Here is a 14,236-nt window from a genome sequence, read left to right as displayed (position 1 = left end):
CCAAAATAAACAGTTACAGGCCATTATGTTTGGTTTCCCGCTAGTGGTTGCCCAACATTAAAAGTCCAATGAAGTAGCATTATGTCGGTAAATAATACCAATTTTATGCGTAAGATATTAAAACAACCAATCGCTTATCAATATTTCAGGGTTTAATATGGATGTATGTCTATGCAATGGTGTGTTCTGCTCCTAGGAAGAGAATATGATAAGGATGGTAACTTGCGCTCCTGGTGGAAGGACACATCAGTGAAGACATTTAAGCAGCAAACCCAGTGTTTGGTGGAGCAATACAGCAACTACAGCATCAACAACGAACCGCTCAATGGCGCGAACACTCTTGGCGAGAACATCGCTGATAACGGCGGCCTCAATGCAGCTTACAAGGTTTGTGTAGATCCGCTGCCGTAATTAATTTATTATTTTTTTAAAAAGTATTTCTCAGTAGAAGTATCGGTGTCGGAACGTCCTTCTGTCCATAAAACTATGCTTATAAGATCGAATCACCTGTCTACATACAAAAAGATCAGAGCCAGGGGGTGGAACTGGGTTTTACAGTCATTCACAACCCAAATTAAAATGATTCCAATTCAAGTTGTGAGTTTCATTCATGCTTTTATAGTTAAAAAAAAAAAAAAGAACAAGCAGGTCAGCATTTACTCTCCATAACGACCCAGAGTGTGGCGTGAACGCTGTCACCTTCCACATATCCTTCCCAATCAGCACCCACAAGCTGGAAAATCTGGAGTAGAAAACGGAGCGTCCCTCTCGCAAAGCCTTGAAAACACAACAGGTGGCTCGGAATGGGTCACCCTTCGCCACGTCTCATTCTTTCCACCAGGCAAAAAGTCAGAGGTTACAGAGCAGGCCTGGTATTGACAAAACATCTCCTAGCAGCTTCTGCCTGTTGAAGTCCTGCCAAGTCACAAAAGCTGCTCCCAGATTAGCACAGTTTCTCTGAGATGGTTTGGGAATTCTATTCCAGAAAGAAATAATAGCAGTGTGTCAAACTAAACAAGAGTGAGAAAGCAATAAGAACAAGTTTATTATTTGTTTTTTTTGTTTGTTTTTTTAAACTAAAGTATGGTGTTGAATGCTGTCTTGTGTTGCAGGCCTATGTGAACTGGATACAGAAGAATGGGGAGGAGGCTACGCTGCCCGCTCTGGGGATGACTAATCATCAGCTGTTCTTTGTTAGTTTTGCCCAGGTTGGTTTTTTTTTTGTTTTTTGTTTTTCCCCCCAATATTGTTGTTGTTGTTGTTGTTGTTGTTGTTGTTGTTATTGTTGGGTGTTAATTCATAATTAGTTTGTGATCTGGCATGGTCCAGCCTAGCACCCGGTGAAAAATAAAACATCTTTTATGTGTGTTATTATTGGGGTAAGCATTTTTCTTCTCCTCTTGGTGAAGGTGTGGTGCTCAGTGCGGACCCCTGAAAGCTCTCACGAGGGTGTAATCACCGACCCCCACAGCCCCTCACGCTTCAGAGTCATTGGCACCATCTCCAACTCCCATGAGTTCTCCAAACACTTCGGCTGTAAGGAGGATTCGCCAATGAACCCTAAGCGCAAGTGTGAACTCTGGTGATCCCATCACCACAGTTTGATGCATCCCAGGAACCTGTGCTTTGCTCTCTCGCAAAGCCCAGAGGACTTGTATTTAAATGTGTTTTAAAATAGGGCTCGATTGTATTCTCATTGGGACTCAAGAAAATCTCTTACACTGGAAAGACTACTGTATGTTTAACATGGGAGAAAGAACTGGGGTTGTAAATATATGCGCCTTTATTTTTTTATATGCTATTATATTTTACGAGGAGATTATTTCTGTTCTTCTTGTGTTACAATGTTGTATATTTCACAGTTTGATCACTGAATCATGCCATGTGTCATACAATGTTATTGAATGTAGTTTATTACCATGAACAAGAATGGGTTCAGTTTGCATTTCATTACCAAGAAAGCAAATTCTAATTATTCCCTTTTATTTTTTTTTATATTTTTTTTTTAGAACCATAGTGTATTGCATAAGTATTCACCCCCCCCACCCCTACCATCACCACCACCAAAATCTGTTCCACAATTTGTAATGCTACAACATGCAAATGAAAAGGACCTAATTGGGATTATATGTCAAGTTTTTAGCTTGCTTTAAATAAATAATTTGAAAAAAATTAAAAAGGCATATTATTAGCACATTTTGTCAGTAGATTCATTTATTGCTCTATTTTGCCCCCTAGTGGAAAAACGGCAATTAGCTTTTTCAAAAGTTTCAGTTTAATTATGGTCCACAAGACCATTTAGATTTAAAACGGGTATTCTAAATTAATTTGTTGGGCCAGATTAGAACCTTTTATTGGGATTAACCTAGCTCACTGGCCATATGTTTGACACCCCTGGGTTAGCATTTTCCCTGATCAAACTTGATAATTCCCTGACTCAAGTTTTGAAAATATGCAATGTCATTTATTTTAATTTAAAAAAAAAAAAAATATATATATATATATATATATATATATATATATATATATATATATATATATATATATATATATATAATATAATCTAGACATTTGAGGGGAAACAACACAAACTGTATTGAATTGATATGAATGAACAACAATAATAACAATAAATATAGTAGGGGAAAGATGAATGAAGTCGCCCACCTTAAATAAAATTACCATTCTCAGTGAAGTTAAAACATTTAGAGATGATGATGATGATGACCTCTAAATCAACATAAAGTACTAAGGGGAAATAACCAGGAACGATATACTCAAGTGCTTCAACCAATTTATATTCATTTAAATTATGGTCTTATGATGCCACTTGGTAATTTGTAAGAATGTGCATGACTTAAGTAAAAGCTTATTCTTAATGCTCGATGAAATATCAGGATTAGTAGTTGTAGCTTTTCTTTGACTTGGTTCTTGGCTCTTTAAATTTTTGTAGGACCTCGGGTAGGAATGGTTCCATTTCATGGCCTTTTTTGACCATCTCAAAAAAAAAAACAACCCCACGTTAATTACCTTCTGGACAAATCCCTCATCATCACAAAAACATTTAATATACAAGTGATAATTCAATCAGTCACTATTGTCCATGGATTTAAAAAAAAAAAGAGAGAGATAATTGGCTCAAAAACATAGCAGGTAAATAAATCTAAGGAATGCCTTCATCCAGATGAAACATAAGCCTTAGACAAGAGCACGGCCTCTCAATAAATGTGTTGTGATTAGGTTAAAGATGCCATCATTTCAGTGCAGTGTTGCAATTTACCCCAGAGCGCCTCTTCCCTAATTATTTCCTAGCGTCAGGATCCAGGAATCTTGTAGCAGTAACTAGATTTTTTTAAAGCATGTCTACTTGTGCAAGATGTTCTAGTAAATCTCCGCTCAGTGACTTGAACAGTGCGATCCACATATATTTACAATTTGACAATGACTACAGAGTACAAAGCATGGTATTTTTCCATTGCTCTGATTATTGATCTCATTTTTGTTCTCCTTTTTTTTTTTACAATCTGATCCTCCATTTTGCTTTTATATGCCATGATATTGGTTTTTGTTTTTTTTTTGGAACATGATGTATGTATTGTGCAATACTTCAAACATGTTGGGGTTTTTTCATGGATTATGTATGGCCTGCTGTAGGAAGTGTTGTTTACCTGGGCTTGGTGAATGAATGAATGAATGAATGAATGTAGAGCTTTGTTTGACATGATGGGAAATATTTGCTGCTCTTCAAATGTGACTTCTGAAACTGCAGACATTAAGGGTCCATTAATATGACCAGTGTTCATATGATACAGATGTAAAATGTGAATACAGATTGTAATGGATTTTCTTGCCTTAATGCAATGTGATAATGTGATACAATAAAGTTTTATCCAAATGGTTTAGATGTGTTGCAATGCAGAGATCTGAGCATTTCCCTTACAAAAAAAAAAAAAAGAGGCTTCAGTCTCATTCTGATTCCTTTATAACTGTATGCAGCATGTCCTTGCTTGAAGTGCAACAGGAGCTCTTTCAGATGAGTCTTTTCTCCCAGGATCTTTTATTGCTGAAAGAGCTGAAAAAGATGCATTATACGATATCTGCTGGTAAACAATATTTCTCTATTGGTTTTCCAATTTTCCTTCCCCCACCCACCGCCCAGAACGAATACTCGAGGGAAATAAACAAATAAATATTTTCTGAAGATGCAGATAATATTGACAGTGAGGAAATAATTAGTGCTATTGTTAGCCCATTGGGTCTGATTGTCCCATAAACATAGGTCTTCTGATTCTACTTTGAGAATTTGAGATTGGGGGAGAGTTATGCACTTTTCAAAGTATAAAATCATGGGGTTCCATACTGAATAATAAATGTTTAGTGGATCCTCTACGTGAATATTTCATTTTCTTCAATTTTGAAAAAAAAAAAAAAAAACCTCATATCGCTGAGCCAGAGTGAAACTGATGGTGGTTTGACTGATTTCCAGTCATGTAATATTCTTCTCTGGTCCAAGAGACCAGCAAAAGCATGAGCCCCACAGTTAAGCAACAGTCTTCCAATTAGTGTTCAGGACTCAGACACTGTCTCAAGGTTAACGTCTAGGCTATACTAAAACCTAGGTAGAAATCTGAAGGCATAGAAAACCCATCACAAACCCATCCACCTCACTCGTTCTCTCAGTTTTGTTGACGGTGGAGTGGCTGCCTGATTTAAGTCCCAGCTGCCCTTATGTCTGTGTTACTATCTGGCTCTCCTTTTAAGATATGCTGTCATAGCTAGTCTTGCTGGAGTCCCTGCTTGCATTTAAACCATTACAGGACAAGAGCACACCTAACAATCTTTGTTCACCATACAGTCATAAACGACGAATGATTTATAATCACATTTTCTTGTGTCACCAAAATGATCATGCGTTTGCTTTTGAGTCTGGTTCCTCTCCAGTCCGCTCTCGCTCTTGTGGTCTCAGGGAGTTTTTCCCTTTCCACCACCGCCTCCGTCTTGCTCATTAGGGATCCATTTAAACTGAATACTGAATCCATGAATACTGATATTTCCCGAATCTATCCCACTGAACATTTTTGTGCTCGTGTAGTAAGTAGTACACACTAAGCTCAAATTTGACAGTGTTATTTTAGACACCACACTATGGCTGACTTGTTGTAGTGTCCGAGCATCACCGCTAGATGCCGCTCCATGCACATAATTTGTGAATAACATTACAAAAGATTTCCAAAGCATAGTATTGTTGATCATTTGGACCGAGTGGACATTTATTGTATTTTAAAACACGTCAACGTTTACCTTGATTGGTTGATTGATTGGGCAGATAGAACGAACCAAATTACTGCTATAGAGTCTATCCCGTATTTTCTGTGTTGTCGGTGACGGTTCACGCCCCTTTCTTCCCCTCTGCTTGTTTTGGAAATAAAAGAGACTACACTGCCTGTGCGGATGCTTTGTGTAAAGCCATTCAGTCGCTTGCAGCCCGGAATGTAACAGATGTAGGACCAAAGGACCCGGCTGGACATTTTGTTGTGGCATGTGAGGAATCTCAGCAAGCGAGGCGCCTGAGGTAAAGCACGAACCTTTCCGAAATCTGCCGACGCTTCCCGAATCGTCTGTACTACCGGACTGCTCGAGGCGGCCGCTTCAACGCCATGTTGAGATAACTCGCCGACGTGAATGAGGTATTACTTTCAAAATGAAGCGAAGAACTGAATAAAAGCAGCTGGGAGAGATTTGAAGTACAGGATTTTATTAGCGGGGTCAGTGAAGATCCAGGGCGGAGGAGAGTTGGGTGCTGAACGCCCCCCCCCCCCCCTTCACGTTAACGTTCCTGTCCCCATGAACAGCAGCACGTACAGCAACCCCAAGAAAAAAAAAGCGACTGCACCGAAAATGGCTTTTTTTCGCACCAGTAGTGAAATACTCCTAGTCCATGGCGTGAAGTTTCCTACGGCCTACTAAGGAGAAGATACGCGCCTATGTGCGGTAGATAGCTGCGCTGTGTCAGTATTTTAGCCGCGTATTGTTTTCTTTTTTCTTTTCTTCAGTTTAGCACCGCCATGAGTTCAGCACCGAACGCAGCCGCTGTACCGGGACCGAGCCAGCTGCGGGTTCCCCCTGTGTCTGTACCACCGGGAGTTACGGCCGGTCCTCAACCTCCCACCATGCCGGTACCTCAGTATCCTTCTCTAACCGGCGTTTGACTCCGCCACAAACCGACGGAGAGCCCGGAGAGCGCTCGGTCTGGATGTTTGTTATGATTAACAGCCGCTGTGGCTAGCTAACTCGCAGGGATTCCTCTCTGAGAGAGATTAGCGCGTGAGGATGCTAATCACAGTTGCTAGTTTAGCGGTTGGAATTCTGCTCGTGTGGATGTGTTTGTGTGTGTTCGATGGGGTTGGGCTGTGTGCTGGGTTATTATTTTTACTTATTTGATTGTTTTTTCTCTCACGGGCTGGTTTGCTTACAATTCCGCCTGGCGCTTTTGTTCGTGATATTTGACAACACGGGCTTTGTGTGTGAATGTGTGTGTGTGTGTGTGTGTGTGTGTGTGTGTGAGAGAGAGAGACACCGGGCAGCTCAGGGAGAGAAAACAGAAACGCCTCAATGTACACACTCCTACACGAAAAGCCGCTACGTCCGGCGTTCCTATCAGGTTCATTGAGCTAAGTGTAATATGTGATGGCGGGGAGGTTGTCAGGGTTAAATGGATATAAAGGTTTGCGGGATTTCCCCCTCGTTTGGCGCAGGTGTCGCCTGCTCAGAGCGCCATTTGAGACCGGCTATCACGTGACCCTGAAGGGACGCTATCTATTACGTGTGTATTATAAAGTCAGTGGATTTTAGTCCAGTTAAAACCTTAAGAACACGTGTGTGTGTGTGTGTGTGTGTGTGTGTGTGTGTGTGTGTGTGTGTATATAAACAGTGTGTGGGCCCCTGTGTGCTGACCGGTCCCGTCCCAGCATGAACCACAGACCGGAAGTGGAAAGCTTGTAGTTGAATTGTGGCCAAAGCAACATAGCTGGTATTTATTTATTCATTCATTCATCTTAAGTAACCGGTTTATCCAGGTCAGCATCGTATGTGGATCCCATCCTGGGAACATTTGGGTTTGACGTGGGAGTACGGTCTGGACAGGATGTCGGTCCGTTTCAGGGGCACACTTAGGGGCTTAAGTTAGAGACGTCAGTCCGCCTACCTGCATGTTTTTTTTGAGAGCTGGAAGGAAACTGGAGAATTGGGAGGAAAGGAGATGAGAGCATGCAAAGAAATTTTACCAGGACAACAAGTACGGGATCGAACCCTGGAGCTGTGACCCTGGGACGCTCGTCTCGGCACCGCTACCATCACTGTGGTCTGTATACATTTTTATTTTTTTTTTAAGCATGCACCTGATCCCACTTTTCAGTCCCTACAGGATTTTGTCATTTCGCCATCGCAGAAATGAACGCAAAGTCGAGCAAACTCCGCAAGATCCGGAGGAGGTTGGAATTTTTCAAGATTACCGTAGATTTTCCTGCGATTTGGTTAAAGACGTGTCGTGTGACGTCATCACGGCGCACGTTCAGCCAAAGCGCTGCTGTTCTACTGTTAATCCTTTACCTACAACACAGTGTTTTGGTTCATCTGCTCGTTTAAAATGCCTTTTGGGTGCGAATTTTTCAAATCAGCAGGTGGTGTATCGTTTTAAGGATTAATTTCATATTAGTCTCAGTTTTCATCGCTCTCACTTTGTGTACCTTCAGGGTTAACGTTTGACCCAATTTAGGACGAGTTTGAACGTTTCCTATTCTTCTTACAGTCTGCCGCATGAAGCAGGATGAGTGGATTTGCTGGCTCTGGTTATTGGAGGGAAAATGTATTTAAGGAAGTCAAAACACAGGACTGGGACTCTGTCGGTCTTTCACCATGAGGGCTGGCGCACTGGCCCCTGGACAAGAGTAGTTTGTTTTTTGTTTTGTTTTTCGAGCCGCACCCTAAAACAACCTCATTTGGCAGTTCAGGTTGACTAAAGTTGTGTGTAGTTACTTTTTCTTAGTAATAGTGAGTGACCATGAAATGCACATGCTGTAGGAGTATTATATTGTAAATTTCATGTAGGAATGAGAGACCTTTTTCTGTGTAAGGACCACCAGATCCCCTGCTTAAGTGCCAGTTCTCCCCCCCTTTTTTTTGGATCTCAAGTTTCTGATGATGTCATGTGGTTGAGTACTAGCCAGCATGTTCATAGACAGCTTTCATTCTTTCAAGCAGATCCACACATCAGGGATGTTCAAGTCCGTACCGTACAGTGAACAGACTCGTTGCTTTCTCTAGAGGTTTGATATAAATTATTAATAGCACATGCTTATGTTCATTTGTAGCCAACTTGCTTGGTCAAGTTTACTGAGCAATAATTTAGTTTCTCTATGATCCATCCCAGAAGCAGACTGACTTTCTCTGCTTATTTTGCAGGCGGTGACGGGAGTTTAGAGAGGTGGGGTTTTTTTGTTTTTTTTTTAAACTGTGGCCATTGTGAGTTGTTTTTTTTTTTTTTTTTTTTTTTTTAATTTTATTTATTTTGTACAGTTATATTTGTACTGCCTTCAGCATTTGCGTTACCATGAAGTGGTATCAATTTGTACCACTATTGTAATACCAGCTCCCTCTTTCACAGACCCAACTGTCATAGCGCCGTACAGTCGGAGACATTAACTCTAACATCAAATGTGTAACATTTAAAGGCTTCCTCGTCTTCATGTGGGCGTTAACAAGAAGCATTTAGAAAACTAGTGACTAGAAAGGGCTGTCAGAAAGACACTGTATAACCTTTGGACAAGGCTTTTAACCTGTAACTGCTAAGCTATAGAACCGTCATTATATCTAGGCTTTGACGTACACTACATTGCCAAATTTTGTGGACACCTGTATGTGGGCCTTCCCTAAATTGTTTCCACAAAGATGGAAGCACACAATTGTATGGGACGGCTTTGTTTGCTGTAGAGTTAAGATTTCCTTCCACCGGTACTTCGGAGCCCAAACGTGTTCCAGCGTGTCTATATACCTCTGTGTACTAAGTGAGCTCTATGATGACATGGTTCGCCAGCCAGGGTTGGAGTGGAAGAACTTGTGTGGCCTGCACAGAGCCCTGACCTCAAGCCCACTGAACACATTTGGGATGAACTGCAGCCCAGGCCTCTACACCAACATCAGTGCTCTTGTGGCTGAATGAACACGCATCCCCACAGCCATGCTCTAAAATCTCCGTATAGATGCCCATTGATGGGATGTTCAGCACGTACATAGGGATGTAATGGTCCGGTGTCCACATACTTTTGGCCGCGGTGTGTTTTGGCATCTTGCGCGTTCGAATATGAGCTTCACTGCATTTAATCCCAAACTTGAGTCTACTTTTCAGCATTATCAGTCTGATGTTTGTTTGGTTGTTTTTTTCAATCAGTACATCGCACTAATAGGTAGATTAAAGTAACACCATCTCGGAATACGTTTTACGTATGACGGGGCGTTTAAATCTTCGATTGTCTTGCATTTAGAGCTTTGTAAGTCCAGTTTTTCTGTTCATTTCTACTGGGGCAGCACATGCTGATGGGGGGGGGGACCCCTCATACCTTCTAATTCTAAATACGTATGCTGAGTTAATTACTGAAAAAAATCTGCTCATTGTTAAAACTCTTGATTGCTCATGGATATACGCAAGGCCGTTGTTCTTCGTTCCTCTGGGAAGGACTGTCATTGCGTCTCTCCTTCTTTTCCTGCCTTTTCTGTTCTCTGAGGAGTGAGACCATGTGTTGCTTTGATGATGATGCTAAGCAGAGTGCTTTTGTGTGTGTGTGTGTGTGTGTGTGTGTGTGTGTGTGTGAGAGAGAGAGAGAGAGAGAGAGAGAGAGAGAGAGAGAGAGAGAGAGAGCGAGCGAGCGAGCGAGAGCAAGGGCAAGGTAGAGTATTTCTACTGGTTACCAGAGCGACGGCTAGTCCATGCGGCTGCTGCTGCTCTCCTTACACAATAGCAGTGCTGCTTAGCATTCAGAATGTGTGGCCGAGGCAGCGCTTCCCACCGCCTCCCAACAAAGGCCCAGGTCAGCCAACGTCTCACAGAACAAGCTTTTTCTCTCTCTAGCCTACAGTCCTGCTTACAGACCTTCTCCCATACTTTTCTCTCAGCCTTCCCCAATCCTTCTACCCAGCCCCTCAGTTCTCCAGACTTTATCCCAGCCCTCACACTACTCCTTCACTTTATTGGTATATCGCACTATACCATGATGTAAGCTGGATGCTGCAACGTGCATGCGGCATGGGGTTGGAGTAGAGTCATACCACGCACTGTTTTCGGTTTAGTCTAAAAAGTTAGTTGGATTTCTGCTCATACGCAGCTCTGGGCCTGGAGTTGGTCTTCCCCTCCACACAACCGATGCCTTTTAAGATACGACAAGTGCTTAACGGAATCGTGCTGCGAGACCCACAGTCATGCAACCAGTTTCTGAATCTCATGGAAACCGACAACTGGCACGAGCTATGTGCTCAGTTCCCTCAGCGATGACGATCCAGACGCAGTACGTTTGGCTTGCGGGGTTTAGACCCCGATGTAGAGATGGACCTCCTAAGCAGCACGGCCTCAACAGCTTGCTAGATGCACACGTGCACAAGACGATCGATCCAGCACCCTGAAGATGCAAGACTATCCTAAAGAAAGGGATCCGCTTGGGAATGATGCCCCATGGGAAAGAGTGCCTGTCGTTCGGAACGAGCGCTGACCTGGTGAGAACCGTACTTGGGAAAGATGGTCACATGATGGTGGGATTTATTGCGTTGTTAGGAAGCAGGCATGAGCCGATCCTCTAAAGCAGTGGACACCGACCCTCACGCTTGTTTCCCCTCGAACTCGCACTTCTTCGACGGCGTCCCGAGCCTTTAGTCATGCAGCTCCTTATTTATGGAACTTGTTTCCACAGGATGTGTGAAACAGTGAAAGTCTTCTAGTTTTGATATCTCGTCTTAAGCCACATCTTTTTAGGCAGGCTTTTGCGTGATCGCTTTTATGCTTGTATCCAGTCTGTCCAGGCTGTAATGATTATTGTTGTTAAGGTTGATTGTTTTATTGTATTTCTAAGGTGTCAAGTAAGGCGCCTATAAATAAAATGTCTAATAATAAAAATAATAATAATAACAACCCTGTTCCTGAAGATCTTACCTTTCTGAAGACTTTAGCTCCAAACATAATCGTGCCCGCCTGACCGTCTAATCCTTGCCTTAAGTTCTTGATCAACTAAAACAGGTGTTGGATTTTGGTTGAAGATCGAACCTACAGGAAGGTAGATCCCAGGGATATAAGAAATATCCCTCTACAGGCTTCACGAGACGTTATTGACGCAAATATCGCATTTGAATACATTCAGTTTGTATTGACGATAAACTGAACCACTGCGATATCAATACATCGTACTGTAAGAAAAGTAGATCAGGATTTATAATTTAAGGCCCAATTATTAATGTTTGAATCTTTTTCAGCATCGCAAATGTATTTTTTTGGAGGGGTGCATGGCAGATTAGTGGTTAGTGTGGTTTGCCAAACGCCTCCAGGGCCGGGGGTTCGGTTCCCGCCGTGGCCCTGTGTGTGTGGAGTTTGAATGTTCTCCCTGTGCTTCGGGGTTTCCTCCAGGTACTCGGGTTTCCTCCCCCAGTCCAAAGTACGATAGGCTGATTGGCGAGTCCTAAAAATGTCCGTAGGGTATGAATGGGTGTGTGAACGTGCCCTACGATGGATTGGCACCCCGTGCAGGGTGTACCCTACCTTGTGCACCATAAACCCTGGGATAGGTTCCAGGTTCCCCGAGACTCAGTAAGGATAAGCGGTACAGAAAGTGGTTGGATGGAAGGAAGGAAGGAAGGAAATGGATTTTATGGCAACATTATTAATACAGGAAGGTGATTTGGCTGTAGACTGTGTCTCTCTTCGGGTCACTTCTGTGTTCTTTTCTCTAGCCGTTGAATCATTTTGGTGGAGACCGTCGTAACGGTTATTATTAATACCCATGCTGCAGATGGATGCAATTGTGCAAACAAGCCCTCAGGCCTAAAATCTTTCATTTGCTTGAAGCATCCCGACCAATCTCTCAGCAGCTCTTTCAAATGAATGAATATTAACGCGCTTGTTCCGATTAATGGCAGCATTTGCGTGAAATCATGCGTACGTTTCGGTCAGGGTAAAGCGATTTTGTTTACTTAAGTCAAATTTGTACTATTATTTATTTATTTGTTTGTTTGTTTGTTTAACATCTTTACCAAATGTAGTTGACCAGCCAAGACAAGTTGAATATTTGACTTTTGCGTCTTTTAGTTTTGCACTGAAGCTATCAAATCAATGCATAGAAGCCTGTCTCGCCCAAAATCCGTTCCCTGAATACATGCTAAAATTGCTATATAGTGTATCAAACGCTCTATATTAACGTTGGCAGTGGGGCTCGTCACAGGTCTAAATGGTTCTGGTTGTTTTAGGCAAACATGCCAGACTGGTATTAGGTGTAAGAGGCGGAAACCTTAACCCGTGGCGCTGTATGTATTAATGTGCCAGTGGGGCTTCCTCCAGCCTTAGTTATTGTGCAGGCCTGTGTGGCTTTGGTTTTGCGTTAGGCACGTTGGCAAGTCTCAAGGATGAGTCAGGTAATCCTATGGGCAGCAGAGGAGGTGCGACAGGCAGTAATGCCATACCAGGTGAACCTGGATTACTTCTGATTTTCTGGTACATTTCCTCCTTCAAACGTGGGAGGTGGGGGCCAAGGGTGGTAGAATAATACCCTGCGGGTGTGGAGAAACTGACAACACAAAGGGAAACCTTCGGCACACAGCCATCCTATAAGTCCCCAGTTGGCACCATGTGGTCGCTGGGAAATTAAGATGCTAGCCAGGCTCGAGTTACACCTTTTTAGGTGCAACGTGAGGACGGAATAATCTCATAGCTGAAACAACAACCGTTTTTAATCGTCATTATTGAGAGGGCAAGAACGATGCGCGACATTTCGAACACTTCTTAGACGAGGAAGTCGTTTTTAGTCTGTATTCATTTTAATGATGTAATTAGTACGCAAGTATAGCAAACTAGCTTGCTGTAATATAAGGCTAGCTACCACGCTCTAATCTGGTCATGGCTACAGTGGGTCCATGAGCTGGGAGGTGGGGACACACCCCAGCGGGACCCTCTGCTGCTCTTTGCCCTGCTCTGTATACCGTAGTGCGCGGTGAATGAGAGATCGAGGAGCAGTCTGAGCGAGTGGGTAAATGTCTGTCTGACTAAACGTGTGTGTAGATTTCCAGTCGGCTGCGGAGTCGGAGAAGGAACCAGTATAAAACCTCCTGAAATCCACCGATTTCCCCTTTTTCATACGCATCCAGAAGACTGCTGAAGACATTTTAGCATGGAAAGAAGTGCCAGGCATACGAGAGCGCACACTCGGTCCCTGCAGAACAGTTCACGTCACTATCCGTAATAAAATACGTCCTCCACTCCAGATACAGACAACCCTTTGACTCCTAGGCTCCACTGTTTCCTGTGCTTCATGGCAGATATGACGCAGGTCTACTGTACCTGTAGGGTCATGTAGGGATAGTGTGTGTGTGTGTGTGTGTGTGTGTGTGTGTGTGTGTGTTTTCCCACAGGGCAGTTCTCCAGAATTCCTTCTGTTTACACTCGGCCCATCAGGCACTGGCTGCAGAAATAAGCTGTGGCTTATTTAAACAGGGCTTGACCTCGCTCGAGCCGCAGATCGCATGGCTAAAAGTTGTGATGGTGCCATGTTTTTAATATATCTTTTGCACACAGCATGCGCTTGTGACCTCCAGGGCGCTTCGTTTATGAAAAACGCTGTGTCATGATGAAGCTGCTCGCTCTGCTTGGAGTAGGATTCATTTTCACATTAGGCAGTGTCTTGCACATGTGATTGCAAATGGGAGTTTGCGACGGTTAACAAACCGTGCTGCGTTTCGTGTGATTTGTAGGTCCGATCCGGAGAGGAGGTGATTAACGAGGTTTCAGGGTTTTTTTTGAAGCCGTCTGGTTCCTTTCGGGAGAGTAACTCTCTCTGAAAGGCAGATGTTATTGGCATTAACTTGCAGCAAATGATCCAGTTTCAGTTTTAGTGTTGAAGCTGTTTGGGGGTTGGACCAGTTACGCACCAAAGGGAAACTTTTCGGTCTCTGCCAACGTTTCTCTCATTTATGAAACGCACGCTTGGCACGT

At 43.0% G+C, this 14,236-nt stretch overlaps 2 protein-coding genes across 9 annotated transcripts in view; both read left to right on the top strand.

Annotated features, from left to right (window-relative positions):
• ece1 (endothelin converting enzyme 1) overlaps positions 1-2,194 on the top strand; it is a 32,754-nt gene extending 30,560 nt beyond the window's left edge. Inside the window, exons 16-18 of the mRNA XM_017450714.3 lie at positions 197-387; positions 1,113-1,208; positions 1,410-2,194. Of these exons, the coding sequence (XP_017306203.1) occupies positions 197-387; positions 1,113-1,208; positions 1,410-1,586 (464 nt within the window). The 3' untranslated portion in view covers positions 1,587-2,194. The remainder of the gene's footprint in view (positions 1-196; positions 388-1,112; positions 1,209-1,409) is intronic.
• Positions 2,195-5,406: 3,212 nt separating this feature from the next.
• The window catches only part of eif4g3a (eukaryotic translation initiation factor 4 gamma, 3a), a 65,122-nt gene continuing 56,292 nt past the window's right edge, over positions 5,407-14,236 (top strand). For 6 of the 8 annotated variants that reach the window (XM_053674026.1, XM_017450499.3, XM_017450497.3 and 3 more), the window contains exon 1: positions 5,407-6,184. In XM_053674026.1, the coding sequence (XP_053530001.1) occupies positions 6,066-6,184 (119 nt within the window). In that variant the 5' untranslated portion in view covers positions 5,407-6,065. The remainder of the gene's footprint in view (positions 6,185-14,236) is intronic. The other 2 variants (XM_017450498.3, XM_017450493.3) reach the window with 1 other exon arrangement.

Source organism: Ictalurus punctatus, chromosome 21 (genome assembly GCF_001660625.3).
Source record: "Ictalurus punctatus breed USDA103 chromosome 21, Coco_2.0, whole genome shotgun sequence".
NCBI lineage: Eukaryota > Metazoa > Chordata > Actinopteri > Siluriformes > Ictaluridae > Ictalurus > Ictalurus punctatus.
The sequence above is the reverse complement of the archived record's forward strand: the minus strand, read 5'-3'. Positions and strand labels throughout refer to the sequence as shown.